This window comes from Lepidochelys olivacea, assembly GCF_965140295.1.
Source record: "Lepidochelys olivacea isolate rLepOli2 genome assembly, chromosome: 1".
In the NCBI taxonomy this organism is placed as follows: Eukaryota; Metazoa; Chordata; order Testudines; family Cheloniidae; genus Lepidochelys; species Lepidochelys olivacea.
In genome coordinates, this window is record NC_140411.1 from 102,296,237 (window position 1) to 102,310,760 (window position 14,524).

General features: G+C 39.7%; 1 protein-coding gene across 1 annotated transcript in view; it reads left to right on the forward strand.

The window, feature by feature from the left end:
- The window catches only part of PCCA (propionyl-CoA carboxylase subunit alpha), a 394,113-nt gene that overhangs the window by 297,942 nt on the left and 81,647 nt on the right, over positions 1–14,524 (forward strand). Inside the window, exon 20 of the mRNA XM_084616704.1 lies at positions 6,478–6,576. Coding sequence (XP_084472830.1) covers positions 6,478–6,576 — 99 coding nt within the window. The remainder of the gene's footprint in view (positions 1–6,477; positions 6,577–14,524) is intronic.

Here is a 14,524-nt window from a genome sequence, read left to right on the forward strand (position 1 = left end):
GCCCTACCTGAGGCCTCTCCCTAACTTCATTTAGTGAAGCTGAGGCTCTGCTCTAAACTGTTACTTGGTGACTATTTCCAATACACTATCCACAAGCTGAGGAAAGACAGAAAATGGTGCACTTTGGCCACACCCCTAAGCATAGCCTGAAGGGAGTGGCGTATGAGCTAGCCTCACCAGTTCTATACTCTGGGGACTCCATGCTAGGACAAACCCCAGCAGGACAGTGCTGAGTAGTTTCTGTGCTCTTTGTGCTGCCGGGGTGGTGCAAACGGGATGGAGCAGGGAAGAGAATCAGGCTCTCTCTTTCTGTTCTGTAATGATCCTATGAAAGCATGAACCATGCTTCCCAAACCCACTGTACGTGATCAGGCTAAAGGCACAACGGCTGTTACAAAAGATTATCCTGATAAACATCAATTTCTCAACAACTAATTTCTTTAACTCTTTGCATTAGTGTGGCTTTGACCTATGTGACTGCAGTTACTTTACAAATATAAGCTATGTTCTCAGTAATGACTCTACAAGAAAATCTGAAGCTGCCGAACAACAAAACATTTGCCATGGTAAAATTCATTTGGAGGATAAAGTGTGTCTGTTAGGCTTTTCTAAGAGGACTTTTACCCTAGTAAATGCCAAAAGTAGGGTCTTGCTGATCAGAGTGATAAATGCCATCACTTTTCTCTCCTTTTGTTTTGTTTTTTATTCCATTGCCACTGAGCTGAAGAGTTGATATTTATTACAGTCTTTCCCCATTACCTCCTAGACTGGCATGCTGCCATTTCCAGTGAGATGTACCAAGCCTCTACTGACAATTTACATGAATCTGCCACTGTACAGAAAAGAAATCTAATATGGAGCTGACTGTGTGTGTGTTTGAGTTATTAGGGAGGAAAATGATCTTGTAGTTATAGGCTGTCCACTCTATAAATGTGCTAAAATGCTTTGAAAATCTGAAAGAAATCATGGTACTCCATACAACAGAGAAATGTGCATTTGAAGTCAGAGCCCAGCAATTCAAAATCTTCTGGTCTCATTCATAGCAGGTAAAAGGCTGCCTTGATGACACTTAGAGCAAATGAGTTTCTCTCCTGCAGTCATGCACTGAATAAATCGCTTGATCTGGTTTGGTACAAAAGGGCAGGATCTATAAATAGTTAACTGAGCTTTCTTCAGGACAAGTGATGTATAGGCTGGAACTCTCTCTTGGGGTCTTTTTGAAGTAAGTGCAAATATGAACAAAAGGAAAGTTTGTAAAAAGGGATTCTTCTAATGAGATTGAAACCTCACACATTTTAACTTCTTTTTGAGAGTACAGGGACAACCACTTCAAAGGTATTTAATGCTGACCTTGCATTCGTTTCAGAAAAAGAAAGGGGGGGAGAGGGGAAAAAGCAGATTTCTGTTAAACTGATGTGAATATATTTTTTCAACAGATGCACACAGATAATGCACCTTATCACTGATTAGTTAATTTGTATCAAAGATGTTCCTCTCATATAAGCTGTAGTGCATCCAGCTTTTATTTGAAAGCCACTGCTAGCAGGTTTAATGTGAGCTCTCCCTTTTGTTCCTTTCCCAATTTGCTTTTGCATTGTGCTGTGCTGTACTGTTCCCCAAAGGCCATGCCTGTCTTGTTTGCTCTTTCATGCACCTTTTCTGCAGCTCCTCTTAGATATATTTATTTTAAATCATTTCTGTGATTGTGTTGAGTGATGTTCTGGATCTAACCTAAATAAGGCTGTAAGTTATACTCTGGTATGAATACCTCCACCAAAATGTCTGGTCAGTGGTGGATATGGTAAATAAGACTCTTCAGAAATACTACAAAGAGGCATCTGTTTTCATGATATTTCCAGCGTCAGATTTTTCTAAGGAGGAAAGGTTATTTTCCAATTGAACCTAAGCAGCTGAAAGTCTTGAGTCCAAACCCTCTTCTTTCTCTCACTTTGTCTTACAGCCAAACCAACCAAACAAATGATTTTGCACATTCAAAACCTGCCATGTGGCCCCAGGGGTTGTAGGAGTTTCCTGATTGTTTGTTGTAGCCTCGTTAGCCCGGGACAAAAATTAAACAAAAGATTAGTGCTGCAAAATTTGCTCATCTGTTTACTACTTAGTGTCTGTAAATCACTCAACTGTACTGTTGTCCTAGTGTCATCCTGTAGTGTCTGAATAGCCGATGCCTAGAGGGAGGTATCTTCAAATCTCAACAACCTACCGATGCTGATTTCTGTTTAAAACAACAGTATGGACAGGCTCAGCAGAATTCTATTTCTCTCTCTATATTTTTTATAGTTTTGATGGATAATACGTTCATTTATAAGCTTGTTTTTTATATTTATTTATATTTTTTGTTGTTGTGTGAGATGGCTTTGAAACCTGTTTTTTCAAGTTTATCTGTTAATTTTCACAGTTTCAGGAAATTATGGGGGAGTCCGATATTGGGGGGAATCAAATAATTTATTGACAGTAGATATTGAGGTTCAAAAAGTTGACGCTATATAATGATTAAAACACAATTTGTCACCATCATATGTCAAAATAGACAAATATCCTTAAATCAAACTCTAATAAGTTCTCAAGCACTATTTTTCTTACTTTGCCTTTTGATTATCATCGATGGAAATATTTTTTCACTGGTTTGTGTGTACAGTGAAATTGACGTTTAGTGACATTTACTGGTTAAAAATCGAATCCTTCCAAGCCTAATTATAGAGGTTTGTGACATTCCCACTGAGTCAGACAGTTCTCTGACCATCATATTTGGCTTTCTGCTTCCATCCCCTTAGCTAGCTTGGCTTTTGGACTTGTGGTTCTGCTCTTACTTTACTTGGCTCATTTCTGGAAGGGACAGCCTCACTACTGTAACAAGTAAGGGTCTAATTAATCCCACAAATAACTGTTTTTTCTTTGTTTTTGGCTTGTATAGAAGCTTCTTGCTACATAGCGCAATTAACCTGCTTCCTGCAAGGCCACTCTGCTTTTATCCTCAGACCTTGCCTAATTTTTCCCATGGTGAGATATATTTTCCCCTCCCTTCCCTGCCACCTTAAGCATTAGAGCTTTTGCTGTCTCTGTCACCTTTACAAAATTTTCTCTGGACTCTCTTTGGTACAGACTGCATATCTGATTCCGTCATTGGGCCCTACATGTCTTGCTGAATGGTGAATATATGGTAGAAACAATGCATTGCCTGCATTTTCTCTTTTTCCACACAATCCACAGTAAATGCTGCAGTGTTTGAACCATGTTTCACTAATCAAATCTGCTCCAGAGCCTCTGACTTGCATCATCGCCACCCTCACAATGTGTTCTGCCCCAGTTCTTGGATGCTAACTTTATGTGAATCACAGATGACTAGACTTGTATGTATTCTTGTGAGAGCTCAGAGTTTGGTAACTTGCCAGCGTTACACTTTTTAAATACCTTTTTACAGTGATAGAGGAACTAATAATGAAATCGATTGCAGAGTTGAGGTGTTTGAATGGCGCCCTTCACCCTTGATTAGTACTTAGATGTCAGCTGTAGCTTCTACCAGACTCTATGTAAGTCTTGCAGAAGTACAACCCCAGAGTGCAATCTCAGTTGCTTGCTGGCCCGTATTCTGCTCTGCTCTGGTAGCTGCTCCTTTGTTGTTCCTGAGAAACATTGCAAGTTTATTATTATTATTTCTTATTTATTTGTATTACCATAGAGCAGGGGCGGGCAAACTTTTTGGCCTGAGGGCCACATCAGAGTTCCAAAACTGTATGGAGGGCCGGATAGGGAAGGCTGTGCCTCCCCAAACAGCCTGGCCCCCACCCCTTCCCACTTCCCACCCCGACTGCCCCCCTCAGAATCCCTGACTCATCCAACCCCTCCTACTCCTTGTCCCTTGACCTACTCCTCCCAGGACCTCCTGCCCCTAACTGCCCCCCCAGAACCCCACCCCCATCCAACCCCCCTGCTCCCTGTCCCCTGACTGCCCCGACCCCTATCCACACCCCCGTCCCCTGACAGGCTTCCCCCCCACCCCCCGGGACTCCCATGCCAACCGCCCCCTGCTCCCGGTCCCCTGACCATCTCCCATAGAATCTCCGCCCCATCCAACTGCCCCCTGTTCCCTGACTGTCCTCTGGACCCCCTGCCCCTTATCCAACCCCTCCGCTCGCTTACCATGCTGCTCAGAGCACCAGGACTGGCAGCGGCATGGTGAGCTGAGGCTGCGGGGGACGGGGGGACAACGGGGAAGGGGCTGGGGGCTAACTTCCCTGGCCGGAAGCTCAAGGGCCTGGCAGGATGGTCCCATGGGCCAGAGGTGGCCTGCGGGCCGTAGTTTGCCCACCTCAGCCACAGAGCCAAGGAGCCCTAGTCATATACCAGCACCCCATTGTGTTAGGCACTGTACAAACACAGAACAAAAGATGGTCCCTGCCCCCAAAGATCTTATAATCTATGTATAAGATAAGAGACAACAGATGGCTACAGACAGACAGGGAAGTACAAGGAAAGAATGAGACAGTACTGGTCAGCATGATAGACAGTAGTCTCAGCACTCCAGCAGCCTCGCTGTTGCCAAGATCTTTGTAGGCATCAGTGCAAAGGAAAATTTTGAGGAAGGATTTGAAGGTGGTCTTTGATGGTGATTGTTTTAGCACAACTGATCTTTTTCTTGTTAATGTTCTTAATTATGTCATCAGAGAAGGATTGGCTTTTCTAGCAACTTTAGTTTGGAAGGACAGCTGTCAGTCAGAGAGTGTGAAGACAGGGCAGCAGGCTTGTTCTGCTCTAGTGGAGTCTCTTTCACAAGTTTGTCCTGTTCTCAACAGAGATAGTATTTGCCAATTTACTTTTATTGACATTAGGACAGATTCACTGGTATGCTCGGGCTGCGTTGTGCTGCTCCTGTGATGCAAAGCAGCTGTAAACCTGGTTTAACTTAAGCCAGGTTGATGGCTGTTTTGTATCACTGGAATAGCACAAAGCAGCTGGTTCGTGCCAGCTGATCTAGCCTTTTGGTGAACCATTATAAATTATTTGTTTTATTTGTGGTCTCTATACATGACTGTATTTGAAGTCAAAACCTGTAGGAATATTGAGTGGATCATATTCATTAAAGAAAACTTTTATATTCTAAAATAAGCGTCTGTGGAATTAGAGGTTTCTTGGGCTAAAGCTTTTCTAAGCTAAAATTAAATTATGCATGTTAGCCATATATGTTTGTTTATCTGGAACTCCTTTAGATACAATATAATTTTTTCTGCCTTATCCTATTGTCAGATACATTAAATGAAATTATTAAATGTTAAAATTTAAAAATGCTGATTTTTAGATGTCTTTACTATGTTGTCAAAGGGCACAGCACTTACTGTAAATACAGTTTTGATGTAGCAGTGTTTTCTTCCAGTTTACTGAGATAATTTCAGTGGCATGAAATATAAGTGATTTTGGTAAACTTGATGTTGTTTGTGGTTTATTGATTTGACATATTCTGGGTCTTTTGAGGGTATGACTGGATGCAGGATAACAAAATCCCCATTATTTTCCTTTTATTTAAAATACAATGTATAGTTGAGATCATTTGTACTTTGCACTTGCATAAATAGCATTTTACATGTTCAAAGCACTCTACAAACATTAATCTTCAAAATATTATTGTATAAATGGTATTTTTACTACCTTTTTATTAAACTCTGCTGTTGTTAAACTCTGAGGTCCTTGTAGCATAATACAACATTCAGCAGTTGTAGTAATTTTTTTTTAACAGGGGGTGATAGCCCAGTTAGAGTGAATGTAAGAGAGCACAGTCAGCATTATTCCTGTTACTAACTTTGTTTCATAACTCAGCTTGTTTGTCCTTATGTAGAAAAATTCTCTTATTAAAAAATACGCAGTGATGATTTTTTCCCCTTAAGTCTTTCAGGATAGCCACAATGGAATGTAAGTGTGAAATCAGTCCTCTGATTAGTAGTAGATTGAGGGAAAACATGACAGAACTTGCAAAGTTTGATTGGACGTTGAGGTGTAACACCAAAGAATTAATTACTGCTTCATATTAATCAAGATAACAATGCAAAACCTTTCATTAAGATCACAGGGAAAGTGCTTCCTTGGTCCTTGGAGAGGATATTATATGCAAGCCCTGTGGTGTGGGTTGCAAAGTGTCACTGGAATTTATATGCATTACTTGTCTAATTGCAGTAAATGTAGCATGTCCAGTTAGATTTAAAAGTTGGATGGGTGTTTGTTACTTGCTAGAAATCTCTTGAAACCTCACTACTTGGAGGCAGCTGTTCACAGGTCCTTCACCTCTCCCCAGAGATGCCTAGAAGACTCTGTTGTTGGACCCTGTCTTTTATGGCAGAAGCAGTAAACATGACAGGTTGTTTGGGAGCCATCTGTTTTAAAACAGTTTCTGCTTGGTATGCAGCAATGAACTTGAGATCAGTGTTCTGTCCGTCTTCATGGTAACAGTCTTGTTTGGTGTCACAACAGGTGGACGTTGATGGGATGAAACTAAATGTGACCAGTGAGTGGAACCTGGCTTCACCCTTATCGTCTGTCACCATTGATGGCACTCAGAGGACTATACAGGTAAATTCACTGACACATTATTTGTGGAACTGAAATGACTGCATCCCTTCAGATCCAAAAACCACTGTATATCTGTATGGATACTAAATTTGATGTACAACAGAAAAACACTGTGTTGCTCTAACATAGTCTTTCTCCCTCCATTTAACAAGCCCGGAGCTTTATTGAGATCAATTTCTAGAGAAAATATTTGAGAAGATGACATGTCAGAATACTTTTTATATTAAAGACAGTATCACACCTTTCAACTATCTCACATTTCAAATACCTTACTCATTTTGGTCTGAGACTTACCTACATTTCTCACAATTGTAGTGTCTTCTCACTTCTATTGTTGAAATAAGAAATATGTATTTATTAAAGGAGCAAATCTGAAGTCATTCCTGCACGAATAATTTTGTGTGTCCCTCATTTTCAGTCTTTCCAGATTGAAAGGCAAGGACCGCATCTTTCCTGTATTGTTGTTTTTTATTAGTGTATGTCAGTTTCTTGCTTTAAAGAAGAAGAAAAAAGCAACTCCCTAACCCCCACAAAACTAAAGAATAGTTCATGAATGGCATCAGATTCTAAAGTATCCCCATGAAAGTGTTTAAAAACAAGACATTGCATTGCCATGGATTTTATATTAACTGTTTTTCGATTTTTCCCAAGGTAGGGTGGTTCAGAATTTGGATGGGCTACGTCTGCACTACCACTTATGTTAGTGTAACTTACGTCGCTCAGGGCTTGAAAAGTCACCCACCTGAGCGACATAAATCACACCAACCTAAGCATCAGCGTAGACAATGCTACGTCGGCGTGAGAGCTTCTTCCGACGACATAGCTACCACCACTCGTGGTGGGTGGATTAATTAAGCTGAGAGGAGCTACACTAGAGCAGTGGTTCTCAACCAGGGGTACATGTACCTCTGGGAGTACAGAAAGGGCTTCCAGGGGGGTACATCAACGCATCAGATATTTGTCTAGTTTTATAACAGGCTACATAAAAAGCATTAGAGAAGTCTGTACAAACTAAAATTTCATGCAAAGACTTTTATACTGCTCTATATACGATACACTGAAATGTACATACAACATTTATATTCCAGTCGATTTATTTGATAATTATATGGCACAAATGAGAAAGTTAGCAATTTTCAGTAATAGTGTGGCTGTGACACTTATGTATTTTTATGTCTGATTTTGTAAGCAAGTATTTCTTAGGTGAGGTGAAAGTTGGGGTTACAAATGACAAATCAGGTGTCTGAAAGGAGTACAGCGGTCTGGAAAGGTGGAGAAACACTGCCCTAGAGAGCTTATAATGGCACAGCTACAGAGGTGCAACTGTGCCGCTGTAAGCTCTCTTGTGTAGCCAGAGCCCCATTTACTAAATAGTCATTTTATTAATAAGATCAGGGTGTCTGCAGACCCTACAAGTTATAGGAAAGAGATTAAGACTCTGAAACCCTGAAATTACTTGAAAAATAGTATAAATTTATCCATGATTCAGCATTTTTTTAAAAATTACTGCTGGACATGTAAAAGTGTCACAATGATGACTTTTTCCATGTGACTGAATTTGAACGACTTCAGCTTTGGGCATCCGAAACAGTTGTCTTTTAAGGATGGTATGAGTAGGAAATGAGTGACCATCTCACTATATACCCAGGCAAATATATACAAATGGGTCTTTCTAGCACATCTATGTGCTATTAGGGACTATTCAAAGTTTTCTTGCAGGTTCGTGTGGCTGGACATGAACCTCAACTTTTACTTGCATGCTCCACTCTCAGAATTTACCTGCTGCTATCTAAAGAAAATCTTTAGGTTTTGGTGTCTGTTCACTTTACTAATATTCAACAAGAAGCAATATATATTTATAAAAATATAAGAGGTGTTCAGAAGAAACCCAACATATTTGGTGTGCATCCATACATGTTTTCAGATGAGTTTCCATCAAAACTAATGGGAAGTGAATGAGGACATATTACAGCAGTATACAGCATTAGGAAGCTTTTATTGTTGCTGACTAATAGTAGTTAGATTGATTATATACCAAACGCATGATATTTGAACTTGCATCTTCATTTAATTCCCAAGGCACAGAATGTTGCCATAGCTGAACATGTTTACTGCTAGGTAGCTGAGCCCACTAATGGGGTCCTTGAACTGCTGGAATACAATTGTCATATGAAATGCGTGCATGGGTCACTTCAGCTGCTGTACAACAAATATTTTGAAGTGTGTTATACAACAAGGAGTGTAAAAACCATAGTTATTGTTTCTCCTGGAGATATTATCTGTAAACCTCTGTTTTGTTGAGAAATCCTGTAGCTTGAAAAGTTATTAATGTTGTGAGTGTCCATATATGTAAAATTATGGTTACAATGTGATTAACCCTTGATATCTGCTCATTGGAATCCAAATTGGATTTTGTGTTATGTTTCTCTAGACTTGTTCCTCTGCAAGGACCAAATTAGACTAGCGTGTTCCTATAGGTCCATTTGTCCCCAAAAGCATTTGATCCCTGAGTCTTAGTGTATCTTCCTTCAGCAAGTCTTCGCCCTAGAGCCATTTAAGCAATTAACATAAATGAATCGAATAATTCCAGCTGTGCTTTATTAATTTTCAGACATTCTAATTTCTCTTCATAGTTGATTTCATTCATCTAAATTTGTTTAACCGGTATATTCTTTGTGAACATAACATTTCTTTGAAGATTGATTTATGCACGTAGGGCTTGATCCTGAAAGGTGCTGAGTGCTCTGATCCCAATCCAGCAAAGCCCTTAAACACATAAGGAGTAAAGAAGGAAATGATTTTCAAATATTTTGTTTTAAAATGTATTTATGCAAATTGTAGTCTAGATATTCAAATTGTTGCGTATCTGTCACCCGATTAAAATAAGTAATTAGACATATGAGTCTATTTTCACTCATCTGCTAAAGGATCTTGGCTCAAAATGTGTAAATAAAGGAAGTACGGGTCTAAGCAAAGAGTAGATCAGTGACATGCAAAAATGGGTGGGTACCAGAAAATACCTTGATCCTGCAAAGTTAAAATTTGAGGGTTCCTGTTCTTAAAATTAACTGTGTGCTTAAGTGTTTTGTTGGATAGGAGCCAGAGTACCTTGCTGACAAAATCTCAAAAATAAAATATTGCTGAGAGTTTAATGACTGTAGATTATTTCATTGATCTGGTATCTCAAAACAATTTTGCTTATTATAGATTATGTATTATTTGGGTTTCAGACCCTAAATACAGGAACTGCAAAACATTTTTGTTTGTTTAAGCAATAGATGAGTTTGGAAAGATTTACTGAGTGAGGTGCATGAAGACTGATTGAAGTCTTCCAGTAATACACAGCTACTGTATACTGTTAGTTTCATTTTGAAATTGTTGCAGGGTCATTTTTACTATTACCTCTATGAAAGAGAAATAAATATTGTGTATGCTCCCACTTCTTTTTCTTAGATGAGAGAGCAGGCCTGGCTTTTCTCAGAGCTTATAGGATTACCCTATGTTTTCACATTTGCTCTGTAAGCCCCCAATCATCACAGCAAAAGGAGCTCATCAGTGTTACTCCAGACATGATGAGATGGGTTGCTACTGAGTAACTGATTTTCCTTGCCTCACTTGTCACCTGTTCTTGGCAATTGAAGCAAATACAAGAGATCTCTCAAATACCTCATTTAAAAAACAAAAAAAAACCCCACAACCCCCCTCTCCACTCTTCCTTCCCCCATCTCCCAAAAGAAAAAAACTTAGTGACTTTTGCTGAAGTCTGCAGCATTGTATTTCAGGCTTCCTTCTTTTTTTTTAAACTTATAATCTATGTTGTGTGTATTTCTCTGTGCTGTCCCTCATTATTTCTCTGCCTCCAATTGTGCAAGCAGAGTGGCAGTTCAGCAATTCCTCTTTCTCCACTAGCTCTGAAACCTGATTTTATGACTGAATAAAACAAAAGTTTTCTTTACTTCTCTTCATTAAGAGACAAAAACTTCCAGGGCTTTGCTTTCTGTACCAGGCCACCCACTATGTTCTTTCCCTCCCCGTGCTTCCCCTTCCCACTCATGGAGGAGCAAGCTAGGGTTGGGTATTTGACCAGTTCAAAAATAATTGGTCAATTGACCAGTCAAATATTGTCAAATAATGTCAAATGTTTTAAAGCACTAATTTATAAGAACAGTCACAAAAAAGAGTAAGACTTTATGGTCTCTAATAGGCTTACCCTTAGATACTTATACCTAATTACAAAAAAACTGAGTTATTTTAATTCAGAAACACCATGAAATGATTTTCTCAAATATGAGAGTAATTATTTTTAGGTTGGCCTTTAAATGTGGACATTATTCGTAAATGAATGAAATTAAAAATAAAACACACACAGCATCCATAAAACCAAAAAATCACTTATGCTAGATAGGCAGCAGGCCAACTCTACCAACCGTTTTATGGCTGTGCATCTTTACTGTTTATGTTGGGGGTGGAAGTTTAATGGCTGTGAGCCCTCCTCTTCCTCTCCCACTCCCTTCTGAGTTTATTTCTATATCATTGTCTAGTCAGTTTAGGTTGTAAGCTTTTCAGTGCCAGGACTGTGTCTTTTAACTTGTTTTAATATGCTTCGTAAATGACATGGCATAGAAATAAAGATATACATACATACAATGTTTGTTCTAGAAGGTTCAAGCCAATCAAGATGCTAAACTTCCAATTAGTTGACTTTTTTCCAAATAGGTGGCGTTATCATGCAGTTAAAGTGAGTGATCAAGATATTTCAGTAGGTTGGCTAACAGGTGGCACCATGAGGCAATCAAAAAGGGGGTCCTCTTGCCTACATCATGACATTTGTGCTGGAATATTTGACAATATTTGACCATGTTCAAATAACATGTGACAAGTTACATTATTTGACCCATCAGTTGACCAGCTTGCAAAGTCTAGAGCAGGCTAAATAGGGCAAATCAAAGACAAGGTGCTCCATCTTTGAAAAATCCCTCTCAGGAACCACATAAAGGGAGCTCAGACTGGATAATTTTCAGGCTGAGCAAAGAGAAAGAGCTCAGAGAATGGGCAGATTGCTTGGTCCTCTTCATTCCCCTCTCTGCCTCTGTACCTCAATAAAGACTTTTCCAGAGACAGCTCCAAAAGGACAAGTGTCAATGTTCCTCTTTGCTCTCTCCAAAATGGACCAACAATGACTCTTCAGGATTGAGGCCAAAATTCCACTCCCCAAAACCTAAACTTCATTGTCCTTTCCATCACCACCACCTGTAAATTAGCAATGATTTTTTCATAGATTCATAGATACTAAGGTCAGAAGGGACAATTATGATCATCTAGTCCGACCTCCTGCACAACGCAAGCCACAGAATCTCACCCACCCACTCCTGCAAAAAACCTCTCACCTATGTCTGAGCTATTGAAGTCCTCTAATCGTGGTTTAAAGACTTCAAGGAGCAGAGAATCCTCCAGCAAGTGACCAGTGCCCCATGCTATAGAGGAAGGCGAAAAGCCTCCAGGGCCTCTTCCAATCTGCCCTGGAGAAAAATTCCTTCCTGACTCCAAATATGGCGATCAGCTGAACCCTGAGCATGTGGGCAAGATTCACCAGCCAGATACACAGGAAAGAATTTTCTGTAGTAACTCAGATCCCACCCCATCTAACATCCCATCACAGGCCATTAGGCCTATTTACCATGAACAGTTAAAGATCAATTAATTACCAAAATCATGTTATCCCATCATACCATCTCCTCCATAAACTTATCAGATAGGTCTTTTCCCCCCACTGCTTCCCTTAGAAGGCTATTCCAAAACTTCACTCCTCTGATGGTTAGAAACCTTCATCTAATTTCAAGTCTAAACTTCCCAATGACCAGTTTATATCCATTTGTTCTTGTGTCCACATTGGTACTGAGCTTAAATAATTCCTCTCCCTCTCCCTCTCCGGTATTTATCCCTCTGATATATTTATAGAGAGCAATCATATCTCCCCTCAACCTTCTTTTAGTTAGGCTAAACAAGCCAAGCTCCTTGAGTCTCCTTGCATAAGACAGGTTTCCGTTCCTCGGATCATCCTAGTAGCCCTTCTCTGTACCTGTTCCAGTTTGAATTCATCCGTCTTAAACATAGGAGACCAGAACTGCACACAGTATTCCAGGTGAGGTCTCACCAGTACCTTTAAATGGTGTAGGCAAATTCCACTTAGTACAGTTCAAAATTTGGGGTTAGTGACATCGCATCCTAATTGAGGCACATGTTGTTCCCAAACAGTTGTTCTCAGCGCTGGGTTCTGTGTAGATTTCTTTTACACTATTTTTACTGATACTAGATCTGGACACTGCAATATTTGATAAGTTGGCTACTGTCCATCCATAGGTTACCTGGAAGACTTCATCTACAAGGAATGAATGGATCTACCTCAGCTATAGGTGTATCTACAATATTTCTCAACAGCTGAAGTCAGCTTTGGCATTAGCAAATTGGAAGATACATGAATGGTATATCCTATGCCTGACTGGTTTGGAATGTGATATCCAAAACAGAGATAAGGAAAGGTACAGAACAACAAGTTAAGGAACCAATGAGTTAGAACTTAGGTGATGGAGAAAGTGTTTTTTAACTTTTAAACAGCCATGATATAAATAGAGGTAGTTTTGGGGTGTATCTTCAAAGCGCACGTTCTGTGTAAGATAAGAATTACTTCCCAGAATAAGGGTATGTATATCTCCTTTGGTTATTGTACTGTTTGTTTTGTCTTTAGACAATAACTCCGGCTAAACTTTGGCTCAGCTGTTGAACGACAAGTGTAGCCAATCAGTTGGCTGTATGTTTTAATCAACACTTCGACTCAACCACATGGGCCTCTGAAGTGTCAGCAGGCAGTGCTGGGTGGTTCACCTCCTGGGATCCAGATTCCCCAAGTGCACACAACTTGCTGAATAAGTTAATGTGGCTCTAATCTGCAGTAATTTATGCAATTTCTTCCTCTGCACTCCGGAACTCTTACAGCTCTTCCAGGCACGGCCCTGGTTAAGCAAGTTCCTTAATGCAAGTCTTCTGCAGGGAACAGAGATAGGAAAGGCATGTGTGGAGTCAAGGGGCTTCTTCACAGACTCTTGTTGCCTCCAGCAGATCTCTGAGGTCCATGTGGATCTTGGGGGGTGTCTTTAGGTTTATGAGGTGCAACCCCTGGTCTCATCCAGGTGGAAGGAGAAATGTGAAGGAAGAAATTTGGGGAAATTTTGCAAATTTTAAATACTGATTTTTTCTATTCCTCTATTTTAAAAATAAATCACATGTAGTATAGCCCATATTTTCATAGGTTAAATTATCTAAAGTGTCTACTAATTTGGGGTGAATCGGTGTTTGGGTTCCCAACATGATAAACCTGATTTTCAAAAGGTGTTGGTACCCGCAACTCCAGTTGAAGTCTACGAGAGCTACAGGTGCTTTGGCATCTCTGAAAATCAGCTCCTTAGTGTGTCAAGTTGGAAACCCATTGATCGACTCTAAAGTAATGGCCGCTTTTAAGAATTTTTTAGCTGCGGTATTTAAAATGTGTTCAGAGTATTCACATGGGCTTTGATATTACTGTAATTATTTTTTGCTACTTTTTGTGTTTTATATTCTGTATATTTTAATACATTTTACCCCAATGTTTTTGCCTTGGTGCCAAGCATTGACTAATAAATATATATATATATATATGCCATCAATAATATTTACATATTTCTAAAAACCCAAGTACTCTCCATCTTACCTTGAGCAAATGAAGTAGTTTTCAGTATCACAAGATATAATTTGTTTGCTAGGCTTTAATGTATTTTTTCTTGTTAGTGAGTATTCGTTTTGACGCAACACATTAGTTGTTCATTTGTAAGCAAAGCAACTGCTGTTGGTCTGTTTCAGTTTCTTTGTTTGCAGTCATTTCTTCTCTCCACCTGCTCACAGCAGGTAATCTGCA